We start from the raw sequence: 19,150 nt of genomic DNA, 5'->3' as shown, positions 1-19,150 counted from the left end.
GCTATCACACTACCCCACGGCATTATTTGACAGCCCAGTGACGTGTGTCGGATTGTCTGTGACGTCACCACCAATTTTACAGTCGGAGTTGAAGTGAAAAAAGTAACAAATAGACAGTGTCTGGTTGGGGGTAGGGAAGAGGCGAGAAAAGACGACCCAACAACACCGCGTAGAGTTAGCAAGCCTACAATCCTGGTTGTTAGATATCGTTCGTTTTTCCTACCTAGCTAGTCTTTTCCGAAGTCCAAGAAAGTTATCGTGGGCTAGCTACTTACGAGTAGAAACGTAACGTTTAACAGAAGGTAAGGCAACGTCAGTTCAAACAAGCTAGCTACTGATAGGTCTGGGTTGCTAGCTGGCTATCCAGTAGATGTCGCACAAACTTTTAACGATGCTTTGGATCTTTATTTAGCTACAGCATCTAATGTTCTGGTACAGCTAAGTTATCTAATTAACGTTAGTGTGACTATATATACACGATATACTATCCTGCCAGTGCTACTACGTTAGCTAGCTAGTTAACGTCGTTAGCTACTGTAACTGTATCATACAGTGTATGACCTCGGTCCTTGAAAACTAGGTTAGTGTCCACTTATCCAAGGACGGCTAGCCTGCACAAAACTTTAACACTTGATGCTAGCTAACGCTAGCTAGCTATCTTTTTTTTTTTAAATGTTACATTCCCTGTTTTAAAGTTGGATTTTAACTATAATAGGTCAGTAGAGACGATATGCATAGGCAGTTAACTACATCAGAATCATGTTGATGTCAGCAACTTCTTAGACATACAGTAGATAACGTTTACTTAACGTTACACGGATAAATGGCAGCTAACGTTACATTTACGTTATGGCTGGTTACAATACTTTCTCGGTGACAATTTATTATACTTGTTTTCTGTCACTTGTATGGGGGTGTATACTTTCACATTCCCTGTCCAACCAGCTGTGTTTTTAAAAGGCTGTAAATGATTGACGTTTAATTTGTGCAAGACGATAATATATATGGGCGTGGTTTACTAAACAAACAGCCAATGACAATGGATTATGTGTAGTCAGTTGAGTGCGTTCTGTTGTGGGATCATTCTGCGTATGATGTCGGATCTAATCTGCTGGTGTAGAGACGAAGAAAGAGAGGAGTAGGAGAGAGGGGGAAATTGGTACGTTTCTTGAGGTTGGTCCAATACAAAGTTACATGATTGTGATAGACACCCATTTCAGGTTTATTCTCAGCCAACGTTATTTGTCTCTGCCTAAGTTGCCTGTTACAATTTTGCACTTATCCGAACAATACTGGGCACTGTTGAGACAGGCAGTAAAACGATAATACAGGCTAGGCTGGGGATTTATAACAACATTTGTCACAGTTCCGTGTGATTTTAATCGCAATTTACTACACTCACTGCAAGCTACTGTAAGAGCTCCTGACTAGGTTCATTGTTGCAAGTTTTCATTGTCTGATTTATATGTTTGGATAATGTTGTGTAGTTGATGGCAGCATTTATTTTCCCAGTTTGATATTATAGCTAATGTGCTTGGGACTAGGACAATCAAATAGCTTTTATGACGTTATAGTACAATGCCCTTTGCTTTGTTGCATCTCAGAGCTTATATTGGACTATTTTGAGTCCCAATGGAGGAACCATACTTCCTCTGTTGCTGCTAGGTCCGTCTACTACTAGAGACCCAGTGTTGCTGTATCTGTAGCAAGACAGCTGTTCAGTTAAAATGATAGCACACTAGCTAAATAAATAAAGCCAATGACAAATCGTAATGTAGGATAACACCTGTGATGTCATGTAGATGTAGATGTAGGCTAGGCTATGGCAATGGGTTCCTGTGACTTGGATAGTGTTGGCCTATTCAAACAACACTAGTAGGCTATTACCCCAGCCTATAAGAACACATATTGAGTTATATTGGTTCCCCCAAACCACATTATGCCGTTTGAGATAAATGGAATCAGTTGACAATGACAAGTCCCTGGCCGATACCCTCAGATTACATCCTTGCTAGTAGAGGAGAGAGTTCTTTCCACAGCCAAGGTGACGGTATCGGCCTATCTGTGTGAGAGTCAGCATGTAGCCTATCGTCATGTGTGACAGTCTTTGTTGAACTGGTTCACTGTGGTTGCACAACTAGGCCAGTGACATAACACTGTCCTTAGCCTATGCTGTGATGTGTGCAATAAGGCTTCAGCTGGAGTTCATAAGTTTGTTTTCCAGATTTCAGCTAAACTGAATGTGTAGGTCTACACATGTTTTGGCATTTAGATAGGCCTTATGTCTCTTACCTGTTAGCTAAGACATATGATTAGGGAAGATGTTCAGGCTAGTCTACATATTGGATTCCTCACCATGTTCGTTAAAGACACGTTACTGTACTGCGTAACAATGGCATGCCAGACCTAGTTTCAGCTCCAGGTAGGCCTAATGCTTGTTGTGTTCTCTGAATTATTCACCTCTCACCAGAGGTGTGTCCTAAATGGCACCCTATTCTCTATATAGTGCACTACTTTTGACCAGGACCCGTAGGGCTATGTAGGGAATACTATGGTGCCATTGTTTTGGACTGGAGCATCTCTCATTGGCCTGCTGTAAAGAGAGTCCACATCGTTTCTATGTTCAACCTGAGAAAGTAGCCAGCTGTGTGTGAAGTCACCACTTCTTATCGCTTCCACGTAGCATACTCAAGCTTGATCTGATTTTGGTCTATATGCATTGATGACGTTTACGTGTGTGTGTGAGAGTTTCTCTCTCACGTGTGTGTGTTTGTTTGGGATTGTTACTATTGTAGAGTTTAAATGGCAGATTACATAACATAATCTAGACTGGAGGAGGCCATTGTGAAATCTCACTGTAATTAATCTGGTGATTGGCATCAAGGGGGCAGGGGTAGAGAAATGGGGCAATGATTGGTGTAAAGAAGGGGAGCGGGGAGGGACTTGAATTACAGTAATATTGAGAAGGACAGAATGGAATGGTGCTGATCTGCAGAACCTGAGATCTGAGCCTGTATTTATCAAGTCTCAAAGTAGGAGTGTTGATCTAGGATCAGTTGAGCCTTTCAGATCATAATGAATCAAATTATTATGGACAGGCAGGATCTGATCCTAGATCAGACACTTCATAATAGTGGTCGACCGAGTAATCGGAATGGCCGATTTTAATTAGGGTCGAGTTCAAGTTTTCATAACAATCGGTATTTTTGGCCGCCAATTTTATTTATTTATTTATTTATTTTTTTTTTATGAGAAAAAAAATGTATTTTTTTTTACACCTTTATTTAACTAGGCAAGTCAGATTAAGAACACATTCTTATTTTCAATGAAGGCCTAGGAACGGGGGTTAACTGCCTTGTTCAGGGGGCATTCGTTTTTGCAACCTTCCGGTTACTAGTCCAATGCTCTAACCACCTGCCTTACATTGCACTCCACAAGGAGCCTGCAGGCTGACTACCTGTTACGGGAGGGCAGCAAGAAGCCAAGGTAAGTTGCTAGCTAGCATTACATTTATCTTGTAAAAAACTATCAATCTTAACATAATCGCTAGTTAACTACACATGGTTGATGATATTAGTTTATCTAACGTGTCCTGCATTGCATATAATCGATGCGGTTGCTGTTAATTTATCATTGAATCAAAGCCTACTTCGCCAAACGGGTGTTGATTTAACAAGCGCATTTGCGAAAAAAAGCACTGTCATTGCACCAATGTACCTAACCATAAACATCAATGCCTTTCTTTAAAATCAATAAACAAGTATATATTTTTAGATAATATTATTTAGATAATATTGCCTGCTAAAATTAAATTGTGTCACATCTCTAGCGTTCATTGCACGCAGAGTCAGTGTATTTGCAACAGTTTGGGCCGCCTGGCTCGTTGCGAACTAATTTGCCAGAATTTTACGTAATTATGACATAACATTGAAGGTTGTGCAATGTAACAGGAATATTTAGACTTGGGGATGCCACCCGTTAGATAAAATACGGAACGGTTCCGTATTTCACTGAAAGAAAAAAAACGTTTTGTTTTCGAGATGATAGTTTCCGGATTCGACCATATTAATGACCAAAGGCTCGTATTTCTGTGTGTTTATTATATTATAATTAAGTCTATGATTTGATAGAGCAGTCTGACTGAGCGGTGGTAGGCACCAGCAGGCTCGTAAGCATTCATTCAGACAGCACTTTTGTGCGTTTTGCCAGCAGCTCTTCGCTGTGTTTCAAGCTGTTTATGACTTCAAGCCGGGTGGGTATAATTTTTGGAACGTTCCAACAGGAATCTATTCCAAAAACTTTGTAAATAACAAGGTTGTCAAAAAACAACTCACACAAAGTTGTATAGCGGCAGAATAAGATACCGGGTAGGGAGTGGTCTATTTCATTGCGTTTTTCACTCATCGCCTTTATTCCGAAAAATGTCTGTCCTCACTCTGGTTGCCTATGGACAAACATTAAGAATAAGCTACGTGGTGAGTTGATGCCTATTCGGCAGCTAGTTAGCTAGGTTTGTATGCGTTGCTACTTTGTATGCGTTGTTGGTTGGCAACCTTTTACTTTACGTTTGTTGGAACAGATTCCTGTTGGAACGTTCCACAAATTATACCCACCCCTTCAAGCCTATCAACTCCCAAGATTAGGCTGGTGTAACCGATGTGAAATGGATAGCTAGATAGCCGGGTGCTCGCTAATAGCGTTTCAAACTCACTCGCTCTGAGACTTGGAGTAGTTGTTTCCCCTTCCTCTACATGGGTAACGCTGCTTTGAGGGTGGCTGTTGTCGATGTGTTCCTGGTTCGAGCCCAGGTAGGAGCGAGGAGAGGGACGAAGTTATACTGGCAATACTAAAGTGCCTATAAGAACATCCAATAGTCAAAGCTATATGAAATACAAATCGTATAGAGAGAAATAGTCCTATAATAACTACAACCTAAAACTTCTTAACTGGGAATATTGTAGACTCATGTTAAAAGGAACCACCAGCTTTCATATGTTCTGAGCAAGGAACTTAAACGTTAGCTTTCTTACATGGCACATATTGCACTTTTACTTCAACACTTTGTTTTGCATTATTTAAACCAAATTGAACATGTTTCATTATTTATTTGAGGCTAAATAGATGTTATTGATGTATTATATTAAGTTAAAATAAGTGTTCATTCAGTATTGTTGTAATTGTCATTATTATAAATAAACAAAAAAATTGGCCGAGTTAATCGGCATCGGCTCTTCAGGTCCGCCAATAATCGGCATCGGCTCTTCAGGTCCTCCAATAATCGGCATCGGCTCTTCAGGTCCTCCAATAATCGGCATCGGCTCTTCAGGTCCGCCAATAATCGGCATCGGCTCTTCAGGTCCGCCAATAATCGGCATCGGCTCTTCAGGTCCGCCAATAATCGGCATCGGCTCTTCAGGTCCTCCAATAATCGGCATCGGCTCTTCAGGTCCTCCAATAATCGGTACCGGCTCTTCAGGTCCTCCAATAATCGGTATCGGCGTTGAAAACCATAATCGGTCAACCTCTACTTCATAAATACGGGCTCTGGATAAGATGTATTAGTCGTATGTACAGGATACACATGGTATACACCGTCCAACGAAATGCTTACTTAGGACCTCTACATGTCTCTTCCACCAGTAGGCTATTTCAGATCAAAGGAGAAAAATATCACACAGGCACGGCACAAATTCTGAACTTGGCACAGGACCTGAGCAAAAGGAGAGCCTATAGGCGGTCTATGGTTTCAGGCTGTAGCAATAGAAAGAGCGTTAATCTCAGCTCACTGTTAGCATGATCTTCATTGAGTTAACCTGCTGTTGTATCGCTCGCTTTCTTTTCACTATGGTCATCTTGGTATTTCAGCCCCTCTGTGAGTGGTTGCTATCCACCCTGATTAAAGACAGTCCCTGAGATTATCACTGGATTATTCTCTCTCTCTCTTTCTCTCTCTCTTTCTTTCTTTCTTTCTCTTTCTCTTCCTCAAATCACTCTGTTTATGTAAAAGATAGAATTAGGATGGTGAAGTCCATGTCACGATGAAGTCAAATGATGTCCTCTCCGTACTACCTTAAGAGCCCAGTACGATGCTGACGACACTTTGGCGTCACATGTCCACACTCTCTTAAACTTGTTATGCTTTCTGTATATTTTCCTATGCATTCTCAGGGTAGTGAAGCAGCCCTCCCTATCCTGTCTCCCATGGAGGAAATGGCAGTGTACTAAACCATACACCAGATGTCCAACCCAGCAGATGCACCATTACATCACTACTACCCAGATCAGTGTTATAGGCTTAGTTTAGACTACGTCCCAAATGGCACCCTATTCCCTATATTTGGGCTCCTGAGTGGTGCAGCAGTCTAAGGCACTGCATCTCGGTGCTAGAGGCGTCACTACAGACACTCTGATTCGATTCCAGGCTGTATCACAACCGGCCGTGATTGGGAGTCCCATAGGGCGGCGCACAATTGGTCCGGGTTTGGTCGGTGTAGGCCGTCCATTGTAAATAAGAATTTGTTTTTAACTGACTTTCCTAGTTAAGTACATAAAATATAGTGCACTACTTTTGAGCAGGGCCTAATATAATGTAATTTGGGATGCATCCTTATGTAGCTAATGCGACATTAGCAGTTTTCATTTCTGTGGCTTCTTTGATGTTTTGACATAGTAGCCTAAGTGTTACAAAGAGTGTAGGCTATCAACACGACTATGGAGCAGTAGCCTGTATCGAATTAGGCCTAATGCTGTTTCCCGCACAGAAAATGAGGCTGCATAGAATGCATTAGACCCAATTATATAGCCTAGTGCAGGGATCATCAACTAGATTCAGCCGCAGGCAGATGGTCAGGGGGCCAGAACCTAATTACTGTAAACTGCAAGAAGCCCAAACAGATAATTTGACTAAAATAGTCATTTCAAACCTTACTTACATTTGTGTATGATCACATATCTCTTTATTATGTGTGGAAATACTTTGGAAAATATATTTAATTTAGAGCTGATTTGCTGGTGTTTTTAGTCTTTTGTCCCTTTTTCTTGCTCAGAAAACTTGGTGGGGGGGCAAATAAATTGAACTGCGGGCTGCCAGTTGGGGAACCCTGGCCTAGCTAACCCTGTTAGCCTACGCCGAGGCTGTATTTGACCTGTAGTTAGTCTCTCTGCTCTCTAGTCTCTCTGTCTCTAGGCTTTATTTGACCTGTAGTTAGTCTCTATGCTCTCTAGTCTCTCTGTCTCTAGGCTGTATTTGACCTGTAGTTAGTCTCTATGCTCTCTAGTCTCTCTGTCTCTAGGCTGTATTTGACCTGTAGTTAGTCTCTATGCTCTCTAGTCTCTCTGTCTCTAGGCTGTATTTGACCTGTAGTTAGTCTCTCTGCTCTCTAGTCTCTCTGTCTCTAGGCTGTATTTGACCTGTAGTTAGTCTCTATGCTCTCTAGTCTCTCTGTCTCTAGGCTGTATTTGACCTGTAGTTAGTCTCTATGCTCTCTAGTCTCTCTGTCTCTAGGCTGTATTTGACCTGTAGTTAGTCTCTATGCTCTCTAGTCTCTCTGTCTCTAGGCTGTATTTGACCTGTAGTTAGTCTCTATGCTCTCTAGTCTCTCTGTCTCTAGGCTGTATTTGACCTGTAGTTAGTCTCTCTGCTCTCTAGTCTCTCTGTCTCTAGGCTGTATTTGACCTGTAGTTAGTCTCTATGCTCTCTAGTCTCTCTGTCTCTAGGCTGTATTTGACCTGTAGTTAGTCTCTATGCTCTCTAGTCTCTCTGTCTCTAGGCTGTATTTGACCTGTAGTTAGTCTCTCTAGTCTCTCTGTCTCTAGGTCACCCATATCCAGTTGTATTGGTGACATAAGCAGCCTCATTCCCTACCCCTCTTCTCACCCTCTTCTCTCAAGTCTGTGTCAGCCTGTCACTTGTTATACAGGAGAGTGACTGTGAGGCTTAGGTTTCTCGTCTGATTTTTAATACAGCACATTTTAACTCTGCACTTAGGCTATATGTAGTTTTGGCTGCCTTACAAGGGCAGGCTGGCCCAGAGAGAAACAGAAGTGAGAGTTACACCATACACACTCAGCAGCCAGTCGGTCAGAGATTGGGCATGACCAAAGACACAGATTAGTAGTAGCTACTTTTATCTTCCACTTTCAGCAATTAACCTACATAGGAGAGCTATGTGTTAATATCAGATAGCCTAAGTACCAGTGATTATACATTTTCAGTGCTTAGGTCATTGTGTTGCCATAGAATGATCCAGGGCATCGTGATGCAACAAACAACTTCTAGAACTTGTGAGTCCAAGTCTAGGGAATTGTGACCAACTTGTTTTGGTTTACACCACTTTCAATGCTACAGCCGGCTGGCTAGAGATTGTCTTCTAATCTTCCTTCCTTCCTTCCGGTCCTGTGTGTCTCAGTTGGTAAGAGTATGGCACTAGCAACACCACAGTTGTGTTCAATTACCACAAGGATCACACACTTTTATCCAAGGTGACTTTTAGAATAAGTGGGTGCTAAGTGGTATAGCCTTTTGCAGCAGCACACTGGGCATCTCCGCTCTCTTTTCAAGAAACTAGCCTTTGGCTTTCACCAATACCTAAGCATTTTTTAGACCTAGGCAGCAGCCAATCCTGAAATGGCGTGATAGCCATATTGACCTTTGAACTCTCCCCTCTTGACCTCCACAGGAGGGACATGGCCCAGGAGACCAACCAGAACCAAGGGCCGCTGCTCTGCACCACGGGCTGCGGTTTCTACAGCAACCCGCGAAACAATGGCATGTGTTCGATGTGCTACAAGGACTTCCTCCAGAGACAAAACAACAATGGACGAGTCAGTCCACCAGGTGAGTAGGAAAGAAATTCCACAGAGCTTTCCAGTATCTTATTGATCATTTAGTTAATCAATCAAAAAAGACCTGTTAGACCAAAATATTGACACTGACCCTTTTGACTGAGTGAGCATGATTTCTGGTGTTTGGTACTTACTATTTCATAATGAATTCAGTTTACAAAAAACGACTGAAGTTTGTTTGAAAGACTAATGATAGCGACAGTAACTCCAGACAGTGACTAACTTTAGACAGTGTCTCATTTGAGTGAGTGACTTTTGCCACAGATGATCCATTATATTGAGCAGATACCCAATTAAAAGAAATGTGTTAAAAATGGAAGGCAGTCAGGAGGAGGTAAGATGAAGTTGGCCCATTCTAGCCAATGAGAGGGCCGATGCCTGTATGAACAACAGGCACAACTCCAATAGAAGGTGTTGTTTCTCTGAGTTTCCGGGATGTCATGTATCCTACTAATATCAGTACACTCGTAACAACCTAAGCATTATAACATGTATATTCCATCAAATAAGCCATTACATTTTATGTTAATCAAATTCTACAAGGGGCGAAAGAAATGCACACCTATTTAGGCCAGGTGCTGGCTAGCGGAGTAGAACACCTATTTAGGCGAGGTGCTGGCTAGCGGAGTAGAACACCTGTTTAGGCGTGGTGCTGGCTAGCGGAGTAGAACACCTATTTAGGTGAGGTGCTGGCTAGCGGAGTAGAATGCCTGTTTAGGTGAGGTGCTGGCTAGCGGAGTAGAACGCCTATTTAGGTGAGGTGCTGGCTAGCGGAGTAGAATGCCTGTTTAGGTGAGGTGCTGGCTAGCGGAGTAGAATGCCTGTTTAGGCGTGGTGCTGGCTAGCGGAGTAGAATGCCTGTTTAGGTGAGGTGCTGGCTAGCGGAGTAGAATGCCTGTTTAGGCGTGGTGCTGGCTAGCGGAGTAGAACACCTATTTAGGTGAGGTGCTGGCTAGCGGAGTAGAATGCCTGTTTAGGCGTGGTGCTGGCTAGCGGAGTAGAACACCTATTTAGGTGAGGTGCTGGCTAGCGGAGTAGAATGCCTGTTTAGGTGAGGTGCTGGCTAGCGGAGTAGAACACCTATTTAGGTGAGGTGCTGGCTAGCGGAGTAGAATGCCTGTTTAGGCGAGGTGCTGGCTAGCGGAGTAGAACGCCTATTTAGGCGAGGTGCTGGCTAGCGGAGTAGAACGCCTGTTTAGGCGAGGTGCTGGCTAGCGGAGTAGAACGCCTGTTTAGGCGAGGTGCTGGCTAGCGGAGTAGAACGCCTGTTTAGGCGAGGTGCTGGCTAGCGGAGTAGAACGCCTGTTTAGGCCAGGTGCTGGCTAGCGGAGTAGAACGCCTGTTTAGGCCAGGTGCTGGCTAGCGGAGTAGAACGCCTGTTTAGGCCAGGTGCTGGCTAGCGGAGTAGAACGCCTGTTTAGGCCAGGTGCTGGCTAGCGGAGTAGAACGCCTGTTTAGGCCAGGTGCTGGCTAGCGGAGTAGAACGCCTGTTTAGGCCAGGTGCTGGCTAGCGGAGTAGAACGCCTGTTTAGGCCAGGTGCTGGCTAGCGGAGTAGAACGCCTGTTTAGGCCAGGTGCTGGCTAGCGGAGTAGAACGCCTGTTTAGGCCAGGTGCTGGCTAGCGGAGTAGAACGCCTGTTTAGGCCAGGTGCTGGCTAGCGGAGTAGAACGCCTGTTTAGGCCAGGTGCTGGCTAGCGGAGTAGAACGCCTGTTTAGGCCAGGTGCTGGCTAGCGGAGTAGAACGCCTGTTTAGGCCAGGTGCTGGCTAGCGGAGTAGAACGCCTGTTTAGGCCAGGTGCTGGCTAGCGGAGTAGAACGCCTGTTTAGGCCAGGTGCTGGCTAGCGGAGTAGAACGCCTGTTTAGGCCAGGTGCTGGCTAGCGGAGTAGAACGCCTGTTTAGGCCAGGTGCTGGCTAGCGGAGTAGAACGCCTGTTTAGGCCAGGTGCTGGCTAGCGGAGTAGAACGCCTGTTTAGGCCAGGTGCTGGCTAGCGGAGTAGAACGCCTGTTTAGGCCAGGTGCTGGCTAGCGGAGTAGAACGCCTGTTTAGGCCAGGTGCTGGCTAGCGGAGTAGAACGCCTGTTTAGGCCAGGTGCTGGCTAGCGGAGTAGAACGCCTGTTTAGGCCAGGTGGTGGCTAGCGGAGTAGAACGCCTGTTTAGGCCAGGTGCTGGCTAGCGGAGTAGAACACTTGAAACATTTAAAGGAGAGCCCACACTAGGAGCTCAGATCCAATAATTGAATAACCTAATATCCAACGTTTCGACCGACAAGCTGTCTTCATCAGGGTAAGATTCTATCAAATTCTACACTCATTGACCTACATCCAAAAACTCCTTGCTTGGTGAGTGAAAAATAAAACTGCCACCTGCTGGAGAAGACAGATTTTTGGGCCCAGTTGTCCCTCTCGCTTTGCCTCTTCCTCTCCGTTTTGGGACTGCTCTAATGTAAGCGTGTGTTGTCGTTGCAGTGTCGTCCTCGGCGGCGGTTAGCAGCCTGGGGGAGTCCCTCCTAGCCCAGTGCTCAGAGAGCAGTACTGTAGACGTGCCGTCAGCCACGACCCACACAGCCATCATTATGAACAGGTACAGTAGGTATACAGCTACTCTTCTCTGAAACACGCTACAAGCATGATCACACCACCACCATGTCTACGGTGTAGCTGCCAAGCCAGCCATGCAACATACAGTATAGGATACACAGGCCATGTGGAAATGATTGTAATAAAGTAGCCTATGTGAAACGTAGGTACACTAGATATATACATAGCCCTTTCTATAAAGATGTAGTTATTACTGTACGTACGCAATGCCCCAAAAAAACACATGGCAATCCTGCATACTGCACACCAGTTTATAATTGTGGGGCTGCACACTTCTGTGTATTTCTGCTACGCAATTAAGTAGAATCATTTTGCGTCACTATTTGTAGTTCTTGCATTGCTTACTACGTACGGTCAAGGCTAGTATTACGGTGGATTATTATTATTTTAAACCTGGATCATTTATTTCCTGTTACAAAATTCAAAGATGTTGTCATTTTAAATTAGTGTGTCAATCATGAAGTGGTTTCTCTGCGAAAGGGAAGATTATTTTTGCACCATGGTCTTCCTGTACCCCATTGAAGTACAGTACAAGGAAGTCAATCATCTCTAGTTCTGTCTGAATAGTGTGATGTCATCTCCCTGGACGCTTCTGTCTCTTCTAAGATTCAACTTGCCATGTCCGTTTCCCTCCCAGTGTGTGTGTTAAGACACGAGACCTTCTGTGGTTATCTAATGCGCTCTGTCTTTGTCTATCTGTACCATACCTAGTCCTGCTGAAATCTACAGGGACACTGTTTTCTCAAACACACAGAAAATGATTTGAAAAAAAAAATAATAATCACTGTATAGAATTGAGTACTGCTCATTTCTCTACAGTCGTTACGGTTTTATCCATTTAATACACTTTTTATTGCTTCAACATTGAAAGCTTGTAGCTCTATCTATAACCACAGAGAGACCCTATTATGAAGCCACAGTGGACAGCTGCCACTAAGTCTTTCTGGATAAGAGCGTCTGCTAAATGACTCATGTGAATGCCAGTCGTTCTGACTGTGAGGTGGGCATTAGTGGTGAAATGCTTTGTAATATGATTGCCATAGTTGATGACAATGAGCTACATGTCATTGGATTTTACAGTCAGTTTTCTTCCTCCAGTGCATTTTCAGAAAAATCCTGAGTAGGATTAAATTGAAGTCTTCAAGTGCATCATTTTCATAATACTGTATGTAGCTAGTCTAGTCTTCTAATCTAGACTACCAACTGATGGATCATGCTTTAGGCTAATTGAACACTTCCATTTTTTTTTTCTTCCAGGGTTGTATCTAGCCAGTCACTCTTAACGGCAGCACCAGCTACTCATTCAGAAGTGGAGAGTACAGCCACGTCTGAAGACCTGAAAACAGAAGAGATACAGGGTGTGTATTACCAGTGCATTTCACACAAACCTTTTCTCATAGGGACGAGTCGATCCTCATTTGAGATCTGCACGTGTAACTCACATTTCTGTGCTAGATGTCATTGACATGAATGCACAATTTACACATTGTTTTCTCATTGACATCAATGCATGGTTTACATAAAAGACTCGAGTTATGCAGGCGAATCTCAAGTTAGGATTCAGACAATAGTGCTGTTGCTTTGCTACCCTCTCATGTTCCTGTGAATAGCCTGAGGGTCTCACACACACATCAAATGCAGGCTCACTACCATGGGAACCCTTCACCTCATACCCTCTTGCAGTCAATCTCAGTCCGTGGGGTGGTTTTACACACACACACATTGTTGTCCCATCTCTATTAGCTTAGAGATCGGTAGTAGAGAAAGCCCAAAGATCAGCCTAGGGATTTCAGGAAGGATTTCAGACACAATCCTCTCCTGCTGGATTACAGTTACACTGGTTCTCTAGTGTTTCTGTCTACCCTCTTCTAGAACAGTTACACTGGTTCTCTAGTGTTTCTGTCTACCCTCTTCTAGAACAGTTACACTGGTTCTCTAGTGTTTCTGTCTACCCTCTTCTAGAACAGTTACACTGGTTCTCTAGTGTTTCCGTCTACCCTCTTCTAGAACAGTTACACTGGTTCTCTAGTGTTTCCGTCTACCCTCTTCTAGAACAGTTACACTGGTTCTCTAGTGTTTCCGTCTACCCTCTTCTAGAACAGTTACACGGGTTCTCTAGTGTTTCCGTCTACCCTCTTCTAGAACAGTTACACTGGTTCTCTAGTGTTTCCGTCTACCCTCTTCTAGAACAGTTACACTGGTTCTCTAGTGTTTCCGTCTACCCTCTTCTAGAACAGTTACACTGGTTCTCTAGTGTTTCCGTCTACCCTCTTCTAGAACAGTTACACTGGTTCTCTAGTGTTTCCGTCTACCCTCTTCTAGAACAGTTACACTGGTTCTCTAGTGTTTCCGTCTACCCTCTTCTAGAACAGTTACACTGGTTCTCTAGTGTTTCCGTCTACCCTCTTCTAGAACAGTTACACTGGTTCTCTAGTGTTTCCGTCTACCCTCTTCTAGAACAGTTACACTGGTTCTCTAGTGTTTCCGTCTACCCTCTTCTAGAACAGTTACACGGGTTCTCTAGTGTTTCCGTCTACCCTCTTCTAGAACAGTTACACGGGTTCTCTAGTGTTTCCGTCTACCCTCTTCTAGAACAGTTACACTGGTTCTCTAGTGTTTCCGTCTACCCTCTTCTAGAACAGTTACACTGGTTCTCTTTTCAAGTATTCGTTTCGGTATTTCACTATGGGATCCGCCCCCAGCGTTTGTGATCTATAGCACAGGGCAGTCGGTCGTCAGGATAAGCTTGTCTGGCAATACGGGACTCAGTATATCCCATAGTGAAATACCGAAACTAATACTTGAAAGAGAACTATAGGTTACGACTGTAACCCCGGTTCTCTGATAGTATGAGTGAGGTATTTCACCAGAACACCCTCCTTGCATGAGCAGGGAAGAGGTGTGGCTTATTCGTTAATGGCTCAGATATGTTGCGTTGGGCTCTTTATAGGGTAGGAGGGACACCCTTTCCTGACTCGCACGTCTCGACGTCCAGCCAATCATGGCTGGCGTAGTGTAATAAGGTTTCTGACGAATACGCTGGGGGCGTATCCCATAGTGAAATACCTCACTCATACTATCAGAGAACCGGGGTTACAGTCATAAGCTATAGTTCTCTAGTGTTTCTGTCTTCTAGAACAGTTACAGTACATACATCCAATTCAACATTTGTTAAAGAGGAACTGTGTTAGAAGGGTAGAAAATAACCCAAAGTGTTTTAAGCTTTTAGTCTTGAATTACAAACCAGTCGCTAAAGTTTGAGTGTGTCTCTGTGTGTATGTCCCTACGTGTGTGTGTGTGTCCCTACGTGTGTGTGTGTGTCCCTACGTGTGTGTGTGTGTCCCTACGTGTGTGTCCCTACGTGTGTGTGTGTGTCCCTACGTGTGTGTGTGTGTGTCCCTACGTGTGTGTGTGTGTCCCTACGTGTGTGTGTGTGTCCCTACGTGTGTGTGTGTGTGTCCCTACGTGTGTGTGTGTGTGTCCCTACGTGTGTGTGTGTGTCCCTACGTGTGTGTGTGTCCCTACGTGTGTGTGTGTGTCCCTACGTGTGTGTGTGTGTCCCTACGTGTGTGTGTCCCTACGTGTGTGTGTGTGTCCCTACGTGTGTGTGTGTGTCCCTACGTGTGTGTGTGTGTCCCTACGCTGTGTGTGTCCCTACGTGTGTGTGTGTGTCCCTACGCTGTGTGTGTCCCTACGTGTGTGTGTCCCTACGTGTGTGTGTGTGTGTCCCTACGTGTGTGTGTGTGTCCCTACGTGTGTGTGTGTGTGTCCCTACGTGTGTGTGTGTGTCCCTACGTGTGTGTGTGTGTCCCTACGTGTGTGTGTGTGTCCCTACGTGTGTGTGTGTGTCCCTACGTGTGTGTGTGTCCCTACGTGTGTGTGTGTCCCTACGTGTGTGTGTGTGTCCCTACGTGTGTGTGTGTGTCCCTACGTGTGTGTGTGTGTCCCTACGTGTGTGTGTGTGTCCCTACGTGTGTGTGTATGTCCCTACGTGTGTGTGTATGTCCCTACGTATGTGTGTATGTCCCTACGTGTGTGTGTGTGTGTCCCTACGTGTGTGTGTGTGTGTCCCTACGTGTGTGTGTCCCTACGTGTGTGTGTGTGTCCCTACGTGTGTGTGTGTGTGTGTGTGTGTCTGTGTGTGTGTGTGTGTATGTCCCTACGTGTGTGTGTGTCCCTACGTGTGTGTGTATGTCCCTACGTGTGTGTGTGTCCCTACGTGTGTGTGTGCGCCTACGTGTGTGTGTGTGCCTACGTGGGTGTATGTCTCTCTGTGTGTGTGCCTACGTGGGTGTATGTCTCTCTGTGTGTGTGTGTCTCTGTGCCTACGTGTGTGTGTGTGTGTGTGTGTGTATGTCTGTGTGTGTGTGCCTACGTGGGTATATGTCACTGTGTGTCTCTGTGTGCCTACGTGTGTGTGTGTGTATGTCTCTGTGTGTGTGTGTGTGTGCCTACGTCGGTGTATGTCTGTCTGTGTGCGTGTGTGTGTGTGTGTGTGTGTGTGCAGAGCGAGCAGCTGTAGAAAGTGAACAGCAGGAGCCCAGCACAGCAGGTAGCTCAGGGACTCGCCCTAATAGACAGGACAGTCAGCCAATGAGAAGGCAGGACAGGAAGTCAGTCAGAACGCCTGCCCCAGAGGACAGCTCTCGCAAGAGGAAGCTAGAGGAGTCAGATGGAGTGAAGGGTGAGTAAGGACAATCGTGACAAATGGCACCCTTATTCCCTATTTCTGACCATTGCCTATGGGGATCTGGTCTAAAGTAGTGCACTACTGTGTATATAGGGTGCCTTTTGGGACGCACACAGACAGAACAGACGCTGTCAATGGTTGTTATAATGACTTATAAGCTTTTAGAGGGGATTGAGTGAGTTCTAGAGAGCGGTGAGAGTCTGAGAACAGCTGCTAGCTGCTTCCCCTGTACCAAGGGTGGTCAAAACCTGGGCCGTATTCATAAGTGCACACCGTAGCAAAACGTTTTGCGATGGAAAACGAAAACAAGTGTTTCTTACTGGACAAGTTCAGGTACTCCCCGTTTCGGTACATTTCCTTCCGTTTGGTTTCTACTTAATCCCAATGGCTACCTTTCCTTATCTCCTTTCCTCCACGACCACTTATCTTCCATGTCACGATGGGTGAAAGGGTATTGTAGAAACCCCATCCAGTACTATTCACAGGTAATGAACAAAGGACGCTCTTTGAGAGGACCGAGACACAGTCCCAATCTTCAGGCCCCTTCTAAAAATAATCCCTTCATATCCATATGGTCAAGACTGTACAATATGGGTTTTGTATCAAGTTAAAAAGGACACGTGTATATAAAAAATGTTTACTTTGTTAATAGGAGGAAAAAATATCAAGAAACGAACAATAAAGGAACTGGTTAGTACTTTAACACTTCATTCTTACAGTTGAATGTTTACTGTGTGAATACGTTTACCCAAAGGCAAGTACTGGCACCATGCAATAACCCAGTCACTTCTGTTGTGACTTCTCTTCACCATGACAGGGAAAGGGCGCTGGCTTTGTGCCAGATAAACTAAGCTTTTCTACCCATTATGTTCAAAAGTGAAGAAAAACAAATGCGTTGTAAAAATGTCTGCATTTTTCAGCTGTTTTTTTTATTTCCTACTGAAAATATGTTAAGTGGCAACAAGCATAGTAGGCTTTCGCTTCGATCACATGACAGCGTCCTTGCGCAAAATAGTGCGCAACATCTGGATATGTATGCGCCGAAAGTTCAACAGTCACCTTCTGCTACCATTTCTGTCATGTCGTCTACACAGACAGTTTGACACATCGATAAATCCAACATATGCACCACACCGAACGCACTGCAACTGCCTCTGTAATGCAATGCTGCAGGGCAAACGCAGCGTTTTCATTGGAAATGAATGCAATTCTGGTGTACCAAAATGCAATGACGCTGTCGGTGTGATGGAAGCGTTGGTCTGTAGCACAGTGAAATGTAGTGCCATCACCTGAAAAGCATGGGCATTGGCTATTCCTTTAAAGCTGCAGTAGTATTGCTGAGCTGAGAAGGCGAGACTAAAGTTGTTGTTCTGTGTGATCCATCCAGTGTCTGTATCGGTATCCGAGGACACGGACCAGGCCTCGGTAGACGGACTGGACAAACCCTCGGACTCAGACGAACCCAAAGCCGCCAGGAAAAATCGCTGCTTCTCCTGCCGCAAGAAAGTCGGCCTCACGGGTAAGGTTCTGACACGTTCTCCTGTTGGCTTAGTGAAGTGACTTAATAGTTCCCATTTTCTCGCTCTGTCTCTGTCTCTCTCTGTGTCTGTCTCTGTATGTACTTGATATCCTGGAGATACATTTGGCGATCAGCCATTTTTTTTTTTACCTTCAAACTCTTCCGTCTGTGTACCCAGGCTTCGACTGCCGATGCGGCAACGTGTTCTGCAGCATGCACCGGTACTCAGACGTTCACAACTGCACCTTCAACTACAAGGCCGACGCAGCGGAGAAGATCAGGAAAGCGAACCCTGTCTGCGTCGGGGAGAAGATACAGAAGATCTGAAAACGGGTTTGCCGCGAATCGATGTCCACCCGGAAGCCTGCGGTTTAGATGAACCATTGACCACCTTTTCGTTTCCTCTTTTGATTTGAAGTTGTTTATGTGAGCAACGCTCCATTCCAATCGGACCCTTTAAAATCATGCATGCCAGCTGCAACAAAAAAAAAATCTTTGTAAATGTATTTTTACTTAACCTGTTTCCTTTTGTAGTTTTAATTATTTTATCCCTTAAATGTTGTGGTTTATGAAAAACCTGAAGATTTAAACAGTTACAGTATTTAGATTGATTAATTGGGCTTTAATTACTTTGTTGGGTACTACTGGAAAGGCTGTGCTTTTCTGGTGTTAAAAAAAAATCTAAAAAACAAGCATGTTAAAGCCTGAAGGATCTTTCCATTCCTCCTTTTGGACTGTATGTAGCCTGACAAAGAGGACGGAACAGGTTGTGTTTTACATTATCAGCGAGAGAGCAGAAACCAGGATTGCGCTGTTGCTTCCAGACCTTTTTGTATAATTGAGTCATTTTAAAGACTGTGTGATCTGCTGTGTAAAAGAGTTTGTTTATCATATGATTATGAATAGCCTGTATGCATGTTTCCGGTTGTGCGTTTTGAAGAGGATTATAAAGTTCATTTATGGGTGCACAGGAGTATGACCTGAATCTATTGTTCTGTATTTATGTTAGTTTATTCACTGTCTTAACTTTGATCTGAATAAAGCTCTAACACATTTGAGAAAATTTGAAACGTTATGCATTTGGTACAATTTTCTCAGAAACCAAATGAAGTAAGGTCCAAAAAGTGGTTTTCGATGTTAATAAGTACTGTCATATAATGCCTTTACACAGGCAGCCCAATTCTGGTATTTTATCACTCATTTGCATTTTGACCAGTCAGATCAGCTCTGAAAAATATGAAAAGATTTTATGTGATTGATCAAAATACCAATTATTGGGAAAAAGATCAGAATTTTGCTGCCTGTGTAAACGCAGCTTAACAGTCTACTTCATTAATGTCACAAAATAACTTCACTCGCAACTTTTTCAATAGGGTAATATTTATTACACCCCAACCAATAAAGGTTAATCAGTTGTACACCGCATCATTTTTGCTGAGTCATTTTCAAACCGTTTTGGGGTATTTACAGTTCTTGAAAAAGGGTGGATATAAGAG

At 44.2% G+C, this 19,150-nt stretch overlaps 1 protein-coding gene across 4 annotated transcripts; it reads left to right on the top strand.

The window, feature by feature from the left end:
• Positions 1–78: 78 nt before the first annotated feature.
• On the top strand, positions 79–19,072 carry LOC115203446 (AN1-type zinc finger protein 6). Of its 4 annotated transcripts, XM_029768134.1 has the most exons (7): positions 115–302; positions 3,439–3,486; positions 8,679–8,836; positions 11,314–11,428; positions 12,703–12,803; positions 17,523–17,654; positions 17,833–18,724. In XM_029768134.1, the coding sequence occupies exons 3-7, from the start codon at positions 8,686–8,688 to the stop codon at positions 17,979–17,981; spliced, it is 648 nt and encodes a 215-aa protein (XP_029623994.1). In that variant the 5' UTR covers positions 115–302; positions 3,439–3,486; positions 8,679–8,685; the 3' UTR covers positions 17,982–18,724. The 4 variants fall into 4 exon arrangements, with proteins under 4 accessions (XP_029623991.1, XP_029623994.1, XP_029623993.1 ...); XM_029768131.1 differs by lacking the exon at positions 3,439–3,486 and having other exon boundaries at positions 79–302; XM_029768133.1 differs by lacking the exons at positions 115–302; positions 3,439–3,486 and adding an exon at positions 878–1,173 and having other exon boundaries at positions 17,833–19,072.
• Positions 19,073–19,150: the final 78 nt, after the last annotated feature.

This window comes from Salmo trutta, chromosome 12, assembly GCF_901001165.1.
Source record: "Salmo trutta chromosome 12, fSalTru1.1, whole genome shotgun sequence".
Classification (NCBI taxonomy): Eukaryota; Metazoa; Chordata; class Actinopteri; order Salmoniformes; family Salmonidae; genus Salmo; species Salmo trutta.
The sequence above is the reverse complement of the archived record's forward strand: the minus strand, read 5'-3'. Positions and strand labels throughout refer to the sequence as shown.